The following is a 15,070-nucleotide window of genomic DNA, read 5'->3' as shown; positions in this document are numbered from 1 at the left end:
TATGGACATGGCTGGTATTTAGAACTACTTTCGTCTACTACACATTCTGGATTTCCTTTGTGAGTAGAAGTTCATGTAGCTGCATAACCTTTATTCCTGCCTTCAAGGCCACTTTGTTCATGTGCCCATTGGGCAAGGACAGGAGCGGCTGAGGTAAGAGGATGAGTCATCTCCACAAAATGTGTCATCCTATCCATTTGATTGTGAACATTCTGCTCTATAGAGAATGTTCACTGAGTCACAAATATTTTCACTTTTTTTAGCCTACTCAGAGAGACCAGAACTAGACGGTACCTAGCTACCACTCCCAAACGTTCTGGAAAAGGTCATATTAGATGGTCCTGAATAGAGTGAACAAATTATAAGGAATCTAACTCAAAATCATAAAAATTCCCAGGCTTACTCAACCCCCAAGACTTACTCTTCAGGCTTGGAACCGAACTCACCACCATTCCTTACTTATAATCCAACCAATAGACAAGTCTATAAGTTGAACAGTAACTTAGGGAGACACCCACTTGTTAGAACCATTACTCATTCAAGACTAAAAGGGCCGCATTTTTACGCGGTCAAAGTTCAGGAGGCAGAAAGGTTAGGGAAGGAGGAGGAGTAGAAGGAAAGACAAGAAGAACATGGAAAGAAGGATGTTACATTGTGGGGACTGCAATCAATGACATGAAACAAAATGTAATATGAATTGTTGAATAGAAAGCTGATTTTCTCTGCAAACCTTCACCCGGTCCGTAGTTTTCAGAGGTACCTCTGGGTGGATTTGAGTCTCTTACCTATCGGTTAACCATTTCCTTGTTAGCCATGTAAACCACCTAAGGACTTCCCCAATTAGATATCATAATTAAATTCTTAATACGTAAAACCCCGGAGCTTCTTTCTTGGTGTTTTAAAGCAACCTAGGCATTATGTGGCGAGCAGCCCACGTGTAACCACTATGCTACCAGATCTCCTAGCATTACGGGAGAGCCTCAGTCGGTGTCATTGGAGGAGAGGAATGCGTGCTGATCAAGTACTTAACACGCACTAGATGAGAGGTGGTAACAGTCCATCTCTTACCTAGTGAATAATATGTATGTGAAGGAGGTCGTCTTGCTTGGAGGCCCAATCAAGGTTCATGGAAGGAGCAAGCAACACATTGCATTGGCTAAATCCGCTGCATAAGACTCCTTTAAGGTTTTCAAAAGCAAAGATATTACTTTGGGGACTAAGGTGTGCCTGACCCAAGCCAGGGTATTTTCATTTGCCTCATACGCATGTGAAATTTGTACATTGAATCAAGAAGACCAAAGAAAAATTAGTGCATTGGAGCTGTGATTCTGAAGAATATTGATGGGACCATAGACAGCTAAAAGGACAGATAACTGTCTTGCATGAACAGCCAGAATATGCCTTAAAGACAAGGATGGTGAGACTTCATCTCATGTCCTTTGAACATGTCAGGCAAGTTCAGACCCCAGAGAAGGATGTCATGATTGGCAAAGTCGAGAAGCAGCCAAACAGAGGAAGGCCCTCAGCTAGATGGTCTGACACAGTGGCTGCAACAGGAGCAGTTGTGAGGATGGGACAGGACCAGGCACTGTTTCCTTCTGTTGTGCGTCGGGAGGGACACTATGGGCCAGAACTGACTCAATGGCACCTAACAAAAAGCCCTTTGACTAACCTGGCATTCTATCATCCTCACAACTTTTTTACATATGATTTTGAAATGATTTTAGACTTAAAAGGAAGTTCCAAAAATTATAGTTTTTCTATACCCTTGAGCCAGCTTCACCCTAAGTTAATGATTGGCATAGTAACCCAAACCAAAAAATTAATATTGGCATAATAACAATAACTACACTACAGACCGAAATCATGCTTCACCATTTTACCTTTAATTATCTGCTCCAAATTTATTACAGGATCTCAAGTTGTGCTCAGTTGTCATGTCTCCTTGGGCTTGTCCAGTCTGTGACAGTTTTGCCCTCTCTCCATCTAGTCCATGACCTCAACACTTAAAATAAAGCAAACCCAAAAACTTTTTTACTGTGCTTTAAGTGAAGGTTTACAGAGCAAACCATCCATTTTATATTCAACAATTTATCATTTTATTTCAACTTACCCTTTGCAATTCCCTCACTGGACTTTATAGTTCTGAAAATTACCCATCAGTCATGTTATAGACTGCTCTCTGTTTAATCTCAGGATTTAATTGAAGCTAGACTCTTTGGTAGGAATACCACAAAACAAGGTATCCTCAGTGCATCGTACTAGGGAGGAACAGAATATCAATATGTCTTATTAATGATGTTAATTTGATCACTGGGTTAAAGTGACATCTCTCCATGTCCACTGCAGTGGTACTATATTTTTTCCTTTTGAAAATGTTCCGTTGGAAGATACTTTCAGATGCTGCCAATGCCATGCTTCTCTTTGAGCTCTTGTCTGTTTGTTTTAATAAGCATGCCTCATACCATCTTTTAAGATAAGTATTATTTTTTGAGTAGCTGAGGGAACAAGCTCAGGAAGACTTATTGACCTGTGCCACGTCACACACACGTCCAAGTCTGTCATACTTTTAACGTCCTTTTCCATTGCATCATATATAAGCATAAGTGTTATTAGGGAGAATCTGCCAAGAGGAAAAAAAGTAGAAACAGAACTATTTAGAAGCCAATTAATTTTAAGGAATGTTTTGTACTAGAAGGGAATCAACCATTGAGGGCAATGCAGTGGCTTCTCAAGGCACATTGAGAAATCTAGATTAGGTACTTCCACTAAATCTAGAGAGACTGACAAAAGGACTTTTAATACATAATGACAGAAGTAGATCCAAATAGAATATACCTTAGCTATTCTGTAGAGATTTATGCTTTGTTTTGGAAAAGTTTGCTTCAACTTTGAATTGACATTTTTCAAAGATTTAATTTGAGAAAAATTATTTATTTGATTAGATTACATACTACCTTAAAGAATGACATTTTTTTAAAGAATGACATTTTAAAGAAACATTCAGTATATGCATACCTTCTACTCCCAAGATAATAAAGTGAATACGTTTTGGGTGTTTACCTCTTATTTTCATTAAGTGTCAGCTTTACTTAATCATAAGCACAAATTGTATAGTAGTATAATGTATATCAGGTTGGAGGAATATATATGTTATTTCAATCAAATGTGAATATTCAATTGAGAGTTTGAATACACTATTATATGACTTTTGTTTTCCAAGTCATCTGTAAACCTTCCCTGAAATAATCTTTTTTTAATGAAAAATTTATTATTATTATTTTTTAAATCATTTTATAGGGGGCTCATCCAACTCCCCTGAAATAATCTTTAATAAACTTTTCATGGCCAAGTTATTTTTTTTTTTGCTTTGAATTTGTGTTAATACTGTGTGTTTTCAATACTGGAAGCCATGGTGAAATCAAAGGTAATTTTTTTTAATGTAATAAGGATTTTCTTTTAATTATGTGGGCCACACATGCACCAAGTAATGAAGCCCATTATTTCATATTCATGCTGTTATACAGGCCCTTCCAGGCACGTACTGCAAGTGGGAGAGCAGCTTCTAGATCAGTGTTCTCAACCTGTGGGTGGCGACCACTTTGGGGGTTAACTGACCCTTTCACAGGGGTCACCCAATTCATAACAGCAGCAAAATGACAGTTATGAAGTAGCAACAAAAATTATTTTATGACTGGGGATAACCCAACGTGAGGCACTGTAGTAAAGGGTCGCAGCATGAGGAAGGTAGAAAACCACTGTTCTAGAGAAATCTGATAGCCTGAAAATTTGGGGGGTGATCCATAGCCCATGTGTGAAGTATAAGGATTGAATCTTGAGGCTTATCACCTGAAGTGTTCTTACAAGCAAACAATAGTTTAGCCTAACTGTGAAACATTTCTGCCTTGAGCATTACACTCTTTTAAGAACTGTCTTGGGCTCAAATTGACAACAGCAACTTGAGAGATTAGATAAGAACCTCAGAAGACAGTGAGTTTATGTTAATGGAGGAGGGCAACCTAGAACAACTGTGGGAGTGAAAATGGTCGTACAACTTGAAGTATATAATCAGTGTTACTATATTGTGTGTGTAGAAAATGGTGAATTTGTGTCTCTTTTTCTGTGTGCATTTTCAACAACAAAACAAATATATATTGATGGGCCAGTTAGGGTCCACTATAGCACTGATGAAACACATGACTTTCTTCTAGTTCTTTAATGCTTCCCCCCACACTCTCCCCCACTGTCATGACCCCAATTCTATCTTACAAATCCGGCTAGACCACAGCATGTACACGAATACAAATCAGAGCTGGAAACACAGGGAATCCAGGACATATAAGCCCCTCGGGGCCCATAGTAAGAGTATTGATACCAGGAGGGGAAGGAAAAGGTGGGGAGAGAAAGGGGAACCATCACAATGATCTACACATAACTCCCTTCCAGGGGGACAGACAACAGAAGAGTGGGTGAAGGAAGACATCGGTCAATGTGAGACATGAAAACAAAATGATAACTTATCAAGGGTTCATGAGGAAGGGAGAGTCAGGGAGGGAGGGGGAAAAATGAGGAGCTGATACCAAGGTCACACGTAGAAAGAAAATGTTTTGAAATGATTATGGCAACATATGGACAAATGTGCTGGACACAATGGATTATGATAAGAGCTGTACAAGCCACCAATAAAAAGCATTTTTAAAGATGTTACTTATTTATATATTCCATATTTTAGATTTGTTGATTTATAGAAAATAAAATTTGAACCTTCTCTTTTAAATTTTTTTAAAACATTTATGTTTTATGTTCTAAAGTCGTGTTTTCTGATGTTTATTATAATACTTTGTTACTTATCGACTTTGCTTACATAAATTTTTTTGTCCTACATATTTCACTTTATGTACTCAGGTATATTGTCTTTCTGATGATTGTTTCTCTCTCCATAAATATTTGATGCTTTACACAGTGACAGAGTAAACTAACAAGCCAATCTATGGAAAGTTTTAAATGATCTAAAATTATTGACAAAATTATTCTAAAAATTGTATCTTCAGCTCAAGAATAAGAATCAACTCAGAACATTTATTATGTCAGTGTTATAATCTATGGGGTATGAAAAATAGCGTCAGTTTTCAAAAATTAATTCATAATTTTAAAGCTTTGTATTTAAAGAAAACTAAGAAAGGTGACCTAACAAAATATGGAAATTGAATGCCATTAACATTGCATTCAAGTCAACTTTTGCTGAATGTAATTTTATGTATTTATTTATTTAGAGTGTAATTTCAAAATGGTTACCAGTAATACAACAGAGAACTTGCAAAAATTCAAACCAGGTTCAGAAGAGGATGGGTAATGAGGAACCTCATTGCTGTAGTTAAATGGATCTTGACTGAAAAGAGAGATTACCAGGCTATTTACCTGTGTTTGATTGATTATGCAAATGCATTCAACTTATGTATCATAACTAATTATAGATAGTATGCAAAGAATGGGAACTTCCTAAAACTTAATTGCACATATGAAATATAGATAGATAGATTTTATCTATATGAATATAGATGTACAGATGCAGTTGCTTGAAAAGAACAGCACAATACCGTGAGGTTTAAAGCTAGCAGAAATTTCTATCAGGGTTGTAACTTGTAACCATATTTATTTAGTCTGCATACTGAGCAGATAATCACAGAAGCTGGACTATTTGAAGATGAATGTGGATCTGAATTCTAGGAAGACACATTAATTACCTGAAATATACATATATGACATCTATGCTTTCTGAAAGTACAACGTACTTGAAGCACTTACTTCATTATGCATTACACCTCTGTGTTAGTCTGGGTAAACTAGGGAAACAAATCCACAGAAATCCATACGTAAATAAGAGAGAGTCTTATATAAAGAGTAAGTGTACATTAAGAAAGATTCCCAACCCAGTGCTGTCCAAGCCCATAAGTCCAACATTAGCCCATATGTCCAACATCGATCTACAAAGCCCTCCTCCATCTCACAAAATACATGCAATGATGCTGACTGCAGGAGGAAAGCCAAGTCAGTGAATGTGTAAGCATCTCAGCGCTGGCAGGGGTCTCCACACGGCTGCTCCAGCACCCAGGACTGCATCAGGGTAGGTCCATGTGGCTTCTCCTCAGAGATATCTTGCAGGAAGTGAGCCTTGCCAGCTGAAGCAGGGAACTGGCTAAGGCAGCTGCACCTTGGTTCGACCATCAGAGAGCAAGAGCCCCGAGAACTAGAAAGGCGAGTCTCAAGGAGCCATTTATCTCTCTGCCCCTCAATTAATCCCACATGTGTTTATTGGCCAGGTTGGCACAATAAACCTTAACTATCTCCACCTCCATATAAAAAATTCTTTCAACTGGTCCAAGAAACAACATCATGAGAAACAGAAAAAATTGACGTCATCACAGGCAACATTTTAATTTGATCCACAGTCATACTGCTTTGGGAAAATATGCTGCAAATGACTTATTTAAAGTGTTAAAAAGCAAATATATCTCTTGAGGATTTAGGAGTGCATGACCCAAGCCTTGATTGCATCAGATATATGCAAATGATGGACAGTTAATAAGGAAGATCAAAGAATTGATGCCTTTGAATTATTGAATATCGGACAGCCAGAACAAGTAAATTTGTGTTGGAAGAAATCCATCCAGAATGCTCTTAGAAGCAAGGATGACATAATAGTAATTACCAATCCTTGGGAAGGACATCATACTTGGCAAAGAAGAAAGCCAGCAAAAAAGGAAAAAGCTTTCAACAAGATGGATTGACACAATGGGCTTAAACATAGCAACAGTTGTGAAGGTGGGACAGAATTGGACGGTGCTTCATTTTGTTGTACACGGGATCACTGTGCATTAAAACCAACTCAAGGACATCAAACAGAGTGTTGGCTTCGCTTTCTCTCCTTTCAGTCCTGCATTATTTCCCCTTCCTGCACAGAGCCTTTCAAACAATAGCATCAGAATATTAATCCCTGCCCCACCCCATCAAAACTTACTGTTTTCCCCAGAGCATAAAGCCCTGAACACTTCTTTTAAGCTGGCATAGGAAATCAAAAGTTGAATGACCTTTTAAATTGAAGTGTACATGAATTCAGCCATTCCCCAGTTGTTCCCTGTCTCTTTTTTTATGAGTATATATACACTCTACCTGCCATTTAGTTATAATTTTGATAACTCCCAAAAATTCAGGAGTAAGATCAGAGGAACTGTCCGCCTAGCTTCTGGCTTTGTGCTTTGAACTAAAGCTGCTTTTTAAAAAAAGTCAATGTAATTGTGCCACAAACCTCTAAAATAATTAAATGTTTCTTCAATTCGAAAATTTTAAACTGGCAAGATATTTGTTGATCTGAAGGAATGGTTTATTTTTTAATGTGTGGTGATAGTTTTGTTGTTAAGCTTATTGAAGTCATTGCCTTTCAGAGACTTAATAAAGCATTTATAGATGCCAACTCGGTTTTGGGATTTGTTTTGGAATACTATGAAAGGCACGGTGATTATTAAAAAACTCACTACCATGAAGTCTATTCCTTCTGCCACCATCAGATCTGTTGTTACTCATCGTGCCCCTGTAGGCTAGAGTAGAACTGCCCCTGTGAGCTTCCGAGACTGTAACTCTATATGAAAGTAGGCAGTCTCATTTTTCTCCCACACAGTGGCTGATGGTTTCAAACTACTGACCTTGCTGTTAGTCACCCAACACATAGCCACTAGCCATTAGGACTGCTTAGAGTAGGTGTAATATAAATGAAATAAGATTGGTCGTAAATTTATAATTATTATAACTTAACAATGGTTTCTGGGAAGTCATTATGTTACTCTGTTTTCTTTGTGTGTGGTTAATTTAAATCACTTGATAAGTATTAGAGCTTATACTTTTGATTATAGAAACTGAACCTTTTGATTATAGAAGCTGAATCTTTAACTTAATAAAGTTTTGCATTACTATACTGATTATGAGAATTTTTTTCTCCTTTCTGTTAATAGACTGACGACATTAAAGAGATAGCCAGAAAGACACAAGCCTTGGCGAAGGTGAATTCAAAGAGACCAAGAATTGTGATATTCACCCAAGGAAAGGAAGACACAATAATGGCTACAGGTATGTGGGAGAACTGTGTGAGAATCCCAGTATTGATGATGTTTTATAATTTACAACAAAATTCTAAGTTCTGTTCTAATGTCTTCTCAACAAAATATTTTTTGTATTTTAGTAAATATTCTTCTATCTCAGCAGAAATAATTTCTTATTTTTAGGATAATTTATTAAAATTGAATTGAGTAAAAGAATTCTGATTATTTTTATTTGCTTTCATATTTTGGATTTTAGACTTTTCAGTCTAAAAATATCCTTTCTGGAAAAAATGCATTTATTAAATAACTGTTGTAACAAAGTAAATTTATCCTGTTATGAACAAATAAATTTATTTCTGGAACAAATAAAATCCAGAAATAAACTGCATCATCATTTTTTTTGTGTGTAAAGAAAATAATCTACTCTTGCTTTTCCTCATTGAGGTATTTCTCATCAAAATACAATAGAAATTTCATATAAAAACATTTATTTAAATGATAAATATTTTCAATATACTACCTGCTACTTAAACTAAAATATGTCTTCTAGTTCTATCTGCACTGCTCAGATTAAATTCAGTCATATAATTATTAATTATTGCAAACAATAATTAATTTTCTCTAGTTGTCTCTTGAACATTGAAATATAAAGATATAACTAGCAAGTCTAGTTTTTAAATGTAAGGTAAAGTGTAGTTACATTATCTATGTAACTAATATATCCCAGAAATATATTATCTATATAACTAATATATCCCAGATATATTATTCCAGAAACTATAATCAGCTAAGAGTAAAGAAAGGTGGGATAGTGAATATAACAAAATTTTATTGGATTAAATATATAAACCTAAAAAAGATTTTTTTAAAGAGATTATTGTCACAATTGTAGTAGAAGAGACCCTAGAAATAGTTTAATCCAAATATTTTAGAATAGTTAAATACAAGCTCAGAAATTTTCTGCAAGAGATATTTGTTTCAGAGATTTTCTTAATTATCAGATTGCCTACTGCTGTAGAAATAAAATTGATGTTTGTATATTGATCTTATATCCTGCAACCTTGCTGGACTTGTACATATTTAGGACTTAAACTTACCTTTTGGGGGAACACAATCAACCTTTAGCAGTGCTTAATAAGTGATTTTATTTAAATATATATTTGTTTCAAAATAATTCAGTGTGTGGTATATCTTGAAGTAAGAATATAGATGAAATGAGATATATGTGTTAAATTTTAAAGGCTGATGTGTGTGGAATTATTATACCATTATCCATTTGTGTATATGTTAGAAACTTTCCAGAATTGAAAGTTAACAAAAGATAAGTCAGAGGTAATCTTTAAGGCAAATTTAAGATATAGTGACTTTCCCAAAATACATTGATATCCATGCCAAGCTTTGTAATCTACTATGGATTTAAAGAAAGGAGACCAGTTCAGGGAAAGACGATATTATGAGAAAAGGCACTAGATATACTATATAATGTTTTATTGTTAGGCAGGAAAACCCATGTTGTTTATTTGTATAAAACAAAAAAGTATAAACAATGAAAGAACACCCCAGAGTTAATTATCCAAACTATTTGAATTGCTGTCTTATTATCTCTTATGTGGCCTAGTGCTGTCTTAACAACTGGAAAAGTAAAGAACTCAGAGACTTTTTTTTTTTCAGACTTTTTCTCTTATAGGAACTGTAGGACTTCTTTCAGATTCAGAAAGCTATTTAGTTGCTTTTTATAGAGACATTTATTTTAAGGCTCTGTATATTCCAGACATGCATATTGTACAAGAGTCATTGTTATTGTGAATATGCATCATTTGAGACTTTAAAGATTAGCTTCCCCATTGCGGGACTGGCTCTCTTGGTTATGATATTCTTTGAAACGGTATTATTAAGCCGATTAAACCATTCGAAGGAATATTACAAGCAGAACTTGGCTGAAGAAAGACATAGACCAGTCTTTACTGTTTGTACCATATGAAAATGAACTTAAATTAGAAGAAGTACTATATTTGCAATGCATAATAAATACAAGATGGATAGAGAATCTGTTCAGTAGTGTCAGTTACAAAGGCAAACATGATAAATGTTAATGCAGTTTTGAGCTCTCGCATAAGCTATTCAGTGCACAAGTGTGGCTGAATCTCTTTGCCGTGTTGTTATTCATGGCAGCCAAATAAATGTCAATAATAAAAGAGAATTAAAGATTTTCATTTCCCAGAGGCAGTCCCCTAATACGGCTTGATCTTTCATTTCATTTGTAATTCGTTCTCATGTCAGGATGCAATCATTTGCCAGGCTCTGGGTGTCATGTTAAGTCATTTAGTAATGATTAAGAACATAAAAATGCTTGGCCTGTGGGGCAATTCATAGAAGAGATACCAATTGGTTATTGTTTTCTCCTTTTCCCTTGAATATGGATTAGCTTTTTTCCACCTTCTAGCATTAAAATCCTAATGTAAGATGGGGATGGAAAGGGCCCTTTAATTTGACATACGTGACATTCCAGAATGGCACAAAGCTGTGCTGGCACACTGAGTGAAACACTAATTGGGAACCATTGTGCCTTAAACCTCTTATTGCAGAGTCATTTTTAAATGATCTCTACTTAGCTTTCCACAGTTATCAATAATGTAACAAAATCTGTTTCCATGGAATTTTATTCTAGAGTCTGTGTCTCCTTTTTTTAAGATATGGGATCTATAAACCCAGACCCCTGGATTACATGGCAGCTACTCCATGGGAGAAAAACGAGGCTGTCTACCCCTGTAAAGACTTACAGTCTCCGAACCCTATAGGGCCCGTACTACTCGCTATGAGTCGGAATCGACCCAGTGGCATTGAGTTGGGTTTGGTTTTGGTACCTTTATACAGGGCGTGCCTGGATAGGGCAAATGGGTAACTGCTCAGGTGCTACTCAAAAGGTTGGAAGTCGAGTCTACCTAGATGGGAGGCACCTATGAAGAGAGGCCTGGCAATCTGGTTCTCAAAAATCACCCATTGAAAACCCTATGGTTTTTCAGATTGTTGAACAGATTTTCTACCCATTTGGTATTTCTCATGCATTGACAATAGAGTGCATCCTCTAATTTTAAAGTTCCTTTTCATATGGTACAAACAGCAATGACTAGCCTATATCTTTCTTCAAATAAGTTCTGTTTGCATCATTCTTCCCGTGCTTGCTGGCTAATTAAGTTACAGAATCTTTAGTGTAGGAGCATGAGGGGAGCTAGCCAGTGAACAGTAAGGAAAGCCAGCGAGTGAGTTAGAGAAGAGGAAAGGGGGGAAGTGTCTTTTGCTCCTTTCAATACATGCTCAATGCACCTGTTCAGTAGCACAGCTCCTCACTGATGCACGCGGGTCTCCAGGAGTTCAGAACTGACTTCACATGAACGAATTTGCTTGTATGTTTGTTTTTCAATCTAGAAACTACTTTCTCTTCATGTATAAAGAATCTTTTAATTTAAATTGACTATGAATCTGAAGTCTTTTTCCATCCAGCTGGTGGGTCCCTTTCCAGTTCAGGGGTTCTATACTTTATACTGTTTTTCAGTGTGCTAGCCAGTTGAGTTCCAAGCTTTTTGAGGTACAAAGATGAGCACTGAAGAGTCATCAAAGCAAGGAGCTGGCTGAACGAGCAGAAAGTAGCATAGGGATCGTGTCAGTGAAATCTTTTCCACATCTAAGAGTGCAGACCTTATTGACTTATTAGACAACAACTACTAATGACATTTTAAAAAATTTAATTGTGACATATTCACATATCATACAATTCAATAGTTGTCATATCAAGAAGATTTGTACGATAATCACCACAATCAATTTTAGAACATTTATTTCTTTCTTGGACTCCTCGTTATTAGCTCCCCATTTGCCCCCAACCTCCCTGCTACACCCTCAAAAAACCATTAATACAGTTACTGTTTCTATTAATTCTCCCATCCTGGATTTCATATGCTAGAATACATACAAAAACAAAGGAACAACAATAACAAAATACAATAAAGAAAAACGTCGATAAAAAAAGAAAGCAGAAAATATTAAAGACTCAAACAACTTTAAAATGGATCAAGACCCGACTTCAACCTGGGATGCCAAACTACAAGGGCATCATACCAGCAAGAAGCAGTGAACTAACTTAAAGGTCTGCAAGGGGGCCCCAGTCCCAGCTACATCGACTCCCTCCCCGGAAGAATGCACTACAGAGGACAATTCTGAAGATATAACGGGTCTGCCCAGACCACAGGAGCGTAAACTGAGAGAGGGAGAAGGAGAGTGATAGGGAAAGGGGGAGGGAGAGAGAGAACTGCAATCAGGCACACCAAACCTTGAGGAGGACATTCCTGCTCGGAGCAGCCAATACACAAAGAGTACTGTACATGAGGCTGGCCCACCACAAGGCACAACACCCCCTCGCTGACTCACAGGGCTACAGGGCACAGAACTGGAGACACAGAGTAGCAATTGAGTCCTGTCTGACCCCTCCCTGCCCCTCACCAAGCAGAACATGTAGGGAACACAGAACAGCAAAGGGAGCAAAACAATGAATCCTGAAAATAGACCTGGGAATCGGTGGATAGTCCGTGGCACTTCACCAGATCAGATTGGAACTATTTATAGGATTCGGTTTGTTTGTTTTTTTCTCTTTTCCCATCTTTCTTTTTCTCCTGTCTATCCATATAGGATAAACGATCCTGAGGCGAAAGCAATGAACCCAACAGCTCGGGGGGGGGGGGGGGGCATGGGAGAGGATGAGGTAGGAGAAAGGGACGGTGGAGCCAACAAACCCAGTAAGGTAGTTAAGGTTTATTGTGCCAACCTGGCCAATAAACACATGTGGGATTAATTAATTAAAGAGCGATAAATGGCTCTGTGGGCCTCACCTTTCTAGTTCTCAGGTCTCTTGCTCTCTGATGATGGGACCAGGATGCAACTGCCTTAGCCAGTTCCCTGCTTCAACTGTCAGCGCTCATTTTCTGCAAGACATTCCTGAGGAGAAGCCTCATGGAGCTACCCCAATGCAGCCCTGGGTGCTGGAGCAGCCGTGTAGAGACCCCTACCAGTTCTGAGATGCTTACACACTCACTGATTCAGTTTTCCTCCTGCAGTCGGCATCATTGTGTGTGTTTTGTGAGATTCAGAAAGAGTTTGTAGATCGGTGTCAGACATATGGGCTAATTTTGGACTTATGGGCCTGGACAGTACTGGACTGGGAATCTTTCTTAATGTACACTTACTCTTTATATAAGACTCTCTCTTATTTACATATGAGTTTCTGTGGTTTTGTTTCTCTAATGTACCTAGACTAACACACCAGAGACATGGAAATAATAAGAGACCTAAAATCGATGGCAAGGAGGGCGTAGAATGCCTAATAGGGTTTGATCAAATGCAATGTAGCCGAGAGAAAAAACTGAGAGTCTAATTGAGGTCGAACATGATAGTGAGACAGGAGGAAAGTAAAAAGAACTAGAGGAAAGAATTAGGGGCAAAAGACATTTATAGAGGTTTAAATATAGGCATGCATATATGAAAATACATTAATATATAATGATATATAGGTCTGTGTACATATATTTAAATGTTAAGTATCAAGGTAACAGACAGGCCTTGGGCCTCTACTCAAGTACTCGCTCAATGCAAGAACACTTTGTTCTAATAACCCGGCATTCTGTGATACTCACCTTCCTGCCATGATCGCTGAAGTCAAAATAGGTGCATACGACACTAATGTGGTGAAGAAAGCTAATGGTGCCTGGTTATTAAAAGATATAGCTTGGAGATCTATGTGTAACCTCCTCTCTGGGAAATGGGCAATGGGGAGGCGGGTGAGGGGAGATGCCGGGGAGTGTAAGATAAGATATAATAATTATTTATAAACTATCAAGGGACCGGGGGAAGGGGGACCGGGGAGGGAGAGGGAGGGGGGAAAAAAGGGAAACCGAGCTGATTCCAGGAACCCAAGTGGAAGGTGAATTATGAGAATGACGAGTGCAACGAATGTATAAGGGTGCTTTGCTCAATTGATGTATGTACGGATTGTGATAAGAGCTATATGAGCCCCAATAAAAAGATTTATTAATTAAAAAAATGATATAGCATCTGGGATCTTAAAAGCTTGAAGTTAAACAAGCGGCCATCTAGCAGGGAAGCAACAAAACCCACATGGAAGAAGCATGCCAGCTTGTGTGATCATGAGGGGATGATGTGATAAGGTATCAGGCATCAGAAGACCCAAAACAAAACCCCACAAATATATCAGTGCGAATGATGAGGGTCAGAGTGGAGACCCAAAGCCCATCTATAGATAATTGGACATTCCCTCACAAAGGGGAACAAGGAAAGACGGAGACAGACGGGGTGCAGCACAACACCGACAGAACACACAACATTCCTCTAGTTCTTTAACACCTCCTCCCCCCCAACCCCACCCCCACTCTCATGACCTCAGCTCTACCTTAGAAATCCAGCTAGACTGGAGCATGTTCACTGGTACAGATAAGAGCTCTTGACACACAGAATCCAGGACAGAGAAACCCTCAGGAACAACAGTGGGAGTAGTGATGCCCTGAGGGGTGCAGGGAGGAGGAGAAACGAGGAAATAGAAAATAATAATTTATAATTTGTCATGGGTCCATGAGGGCTGGAGGGTGGGAGAGGGAGGGAAAAGAGAGAGCTGATACCAAGGGCTCAAACAGAAAGAAAATGTTTTGAAAATGATGATGGCAACATATGTAGAAATGTGCTTGATACAATTGATGTATGGACTGTTCTAAGAGCTGTTAGAGCCCCCAATACAGTGATTTCTTTAAATCATATGGGTCAAGAGGGAGATCAAAGGATGTGGTTTTCAATTTTAGCCTAGCCATATCTTCCATAATCCATTTTCCATTACTGTTGACTCACTATCATGGCTATTCACTTGCCTGGTCCGTGTTCAGAAGGGATTCACCAGAGGCTTAGTCTGTGTTTGAACC

At 37.9% G+C, this 15,070-nt stretch overlaps 1 protein-coding gene across 2 annotated transcripts in view; it reads left to right on the top strand.

The window, feature by feature from the left end:
- The window catches only part of ADK (adenosine kinase), a 560,488-nt gene that overhangs the window by 438,638 nt on the left and 106,780 nt on the right, over window positions 1–15,070 (top strand). For both annotated transcript variants that reach the window (XM_075534681.1, XM_075534682.1), the window contains exon 9: window positions 8,007–8,121. In XM_075534681.1, coding sequence (XP_075390796.1) covers window positions 8,007–8,121 — 115 coding nt within the window. The remainder of the gene's footprint in view (window positions 1–8,006; window positions 8,122–15,070) is intronic.

Source organism: Tenrec ecaudatus, chromosome 16 (assembly GCF_050624435.1).
Source record: "Tenrec ecaudatus isolate mTenEca1 chromosome 16, mTenEca1.hap1, whole genome shotgun sequence".
Taxonomy (NCBI): domain Eukaryota; kingdom Metazoa; phylum Chordata; class Mammalia; order Afrosoricida; family Tenrecidae; genus Tenrec; species Tenrec ecaudatus.
This window is presented reverse-complemented; position numbering and strand designations above follow the sequence as displayed.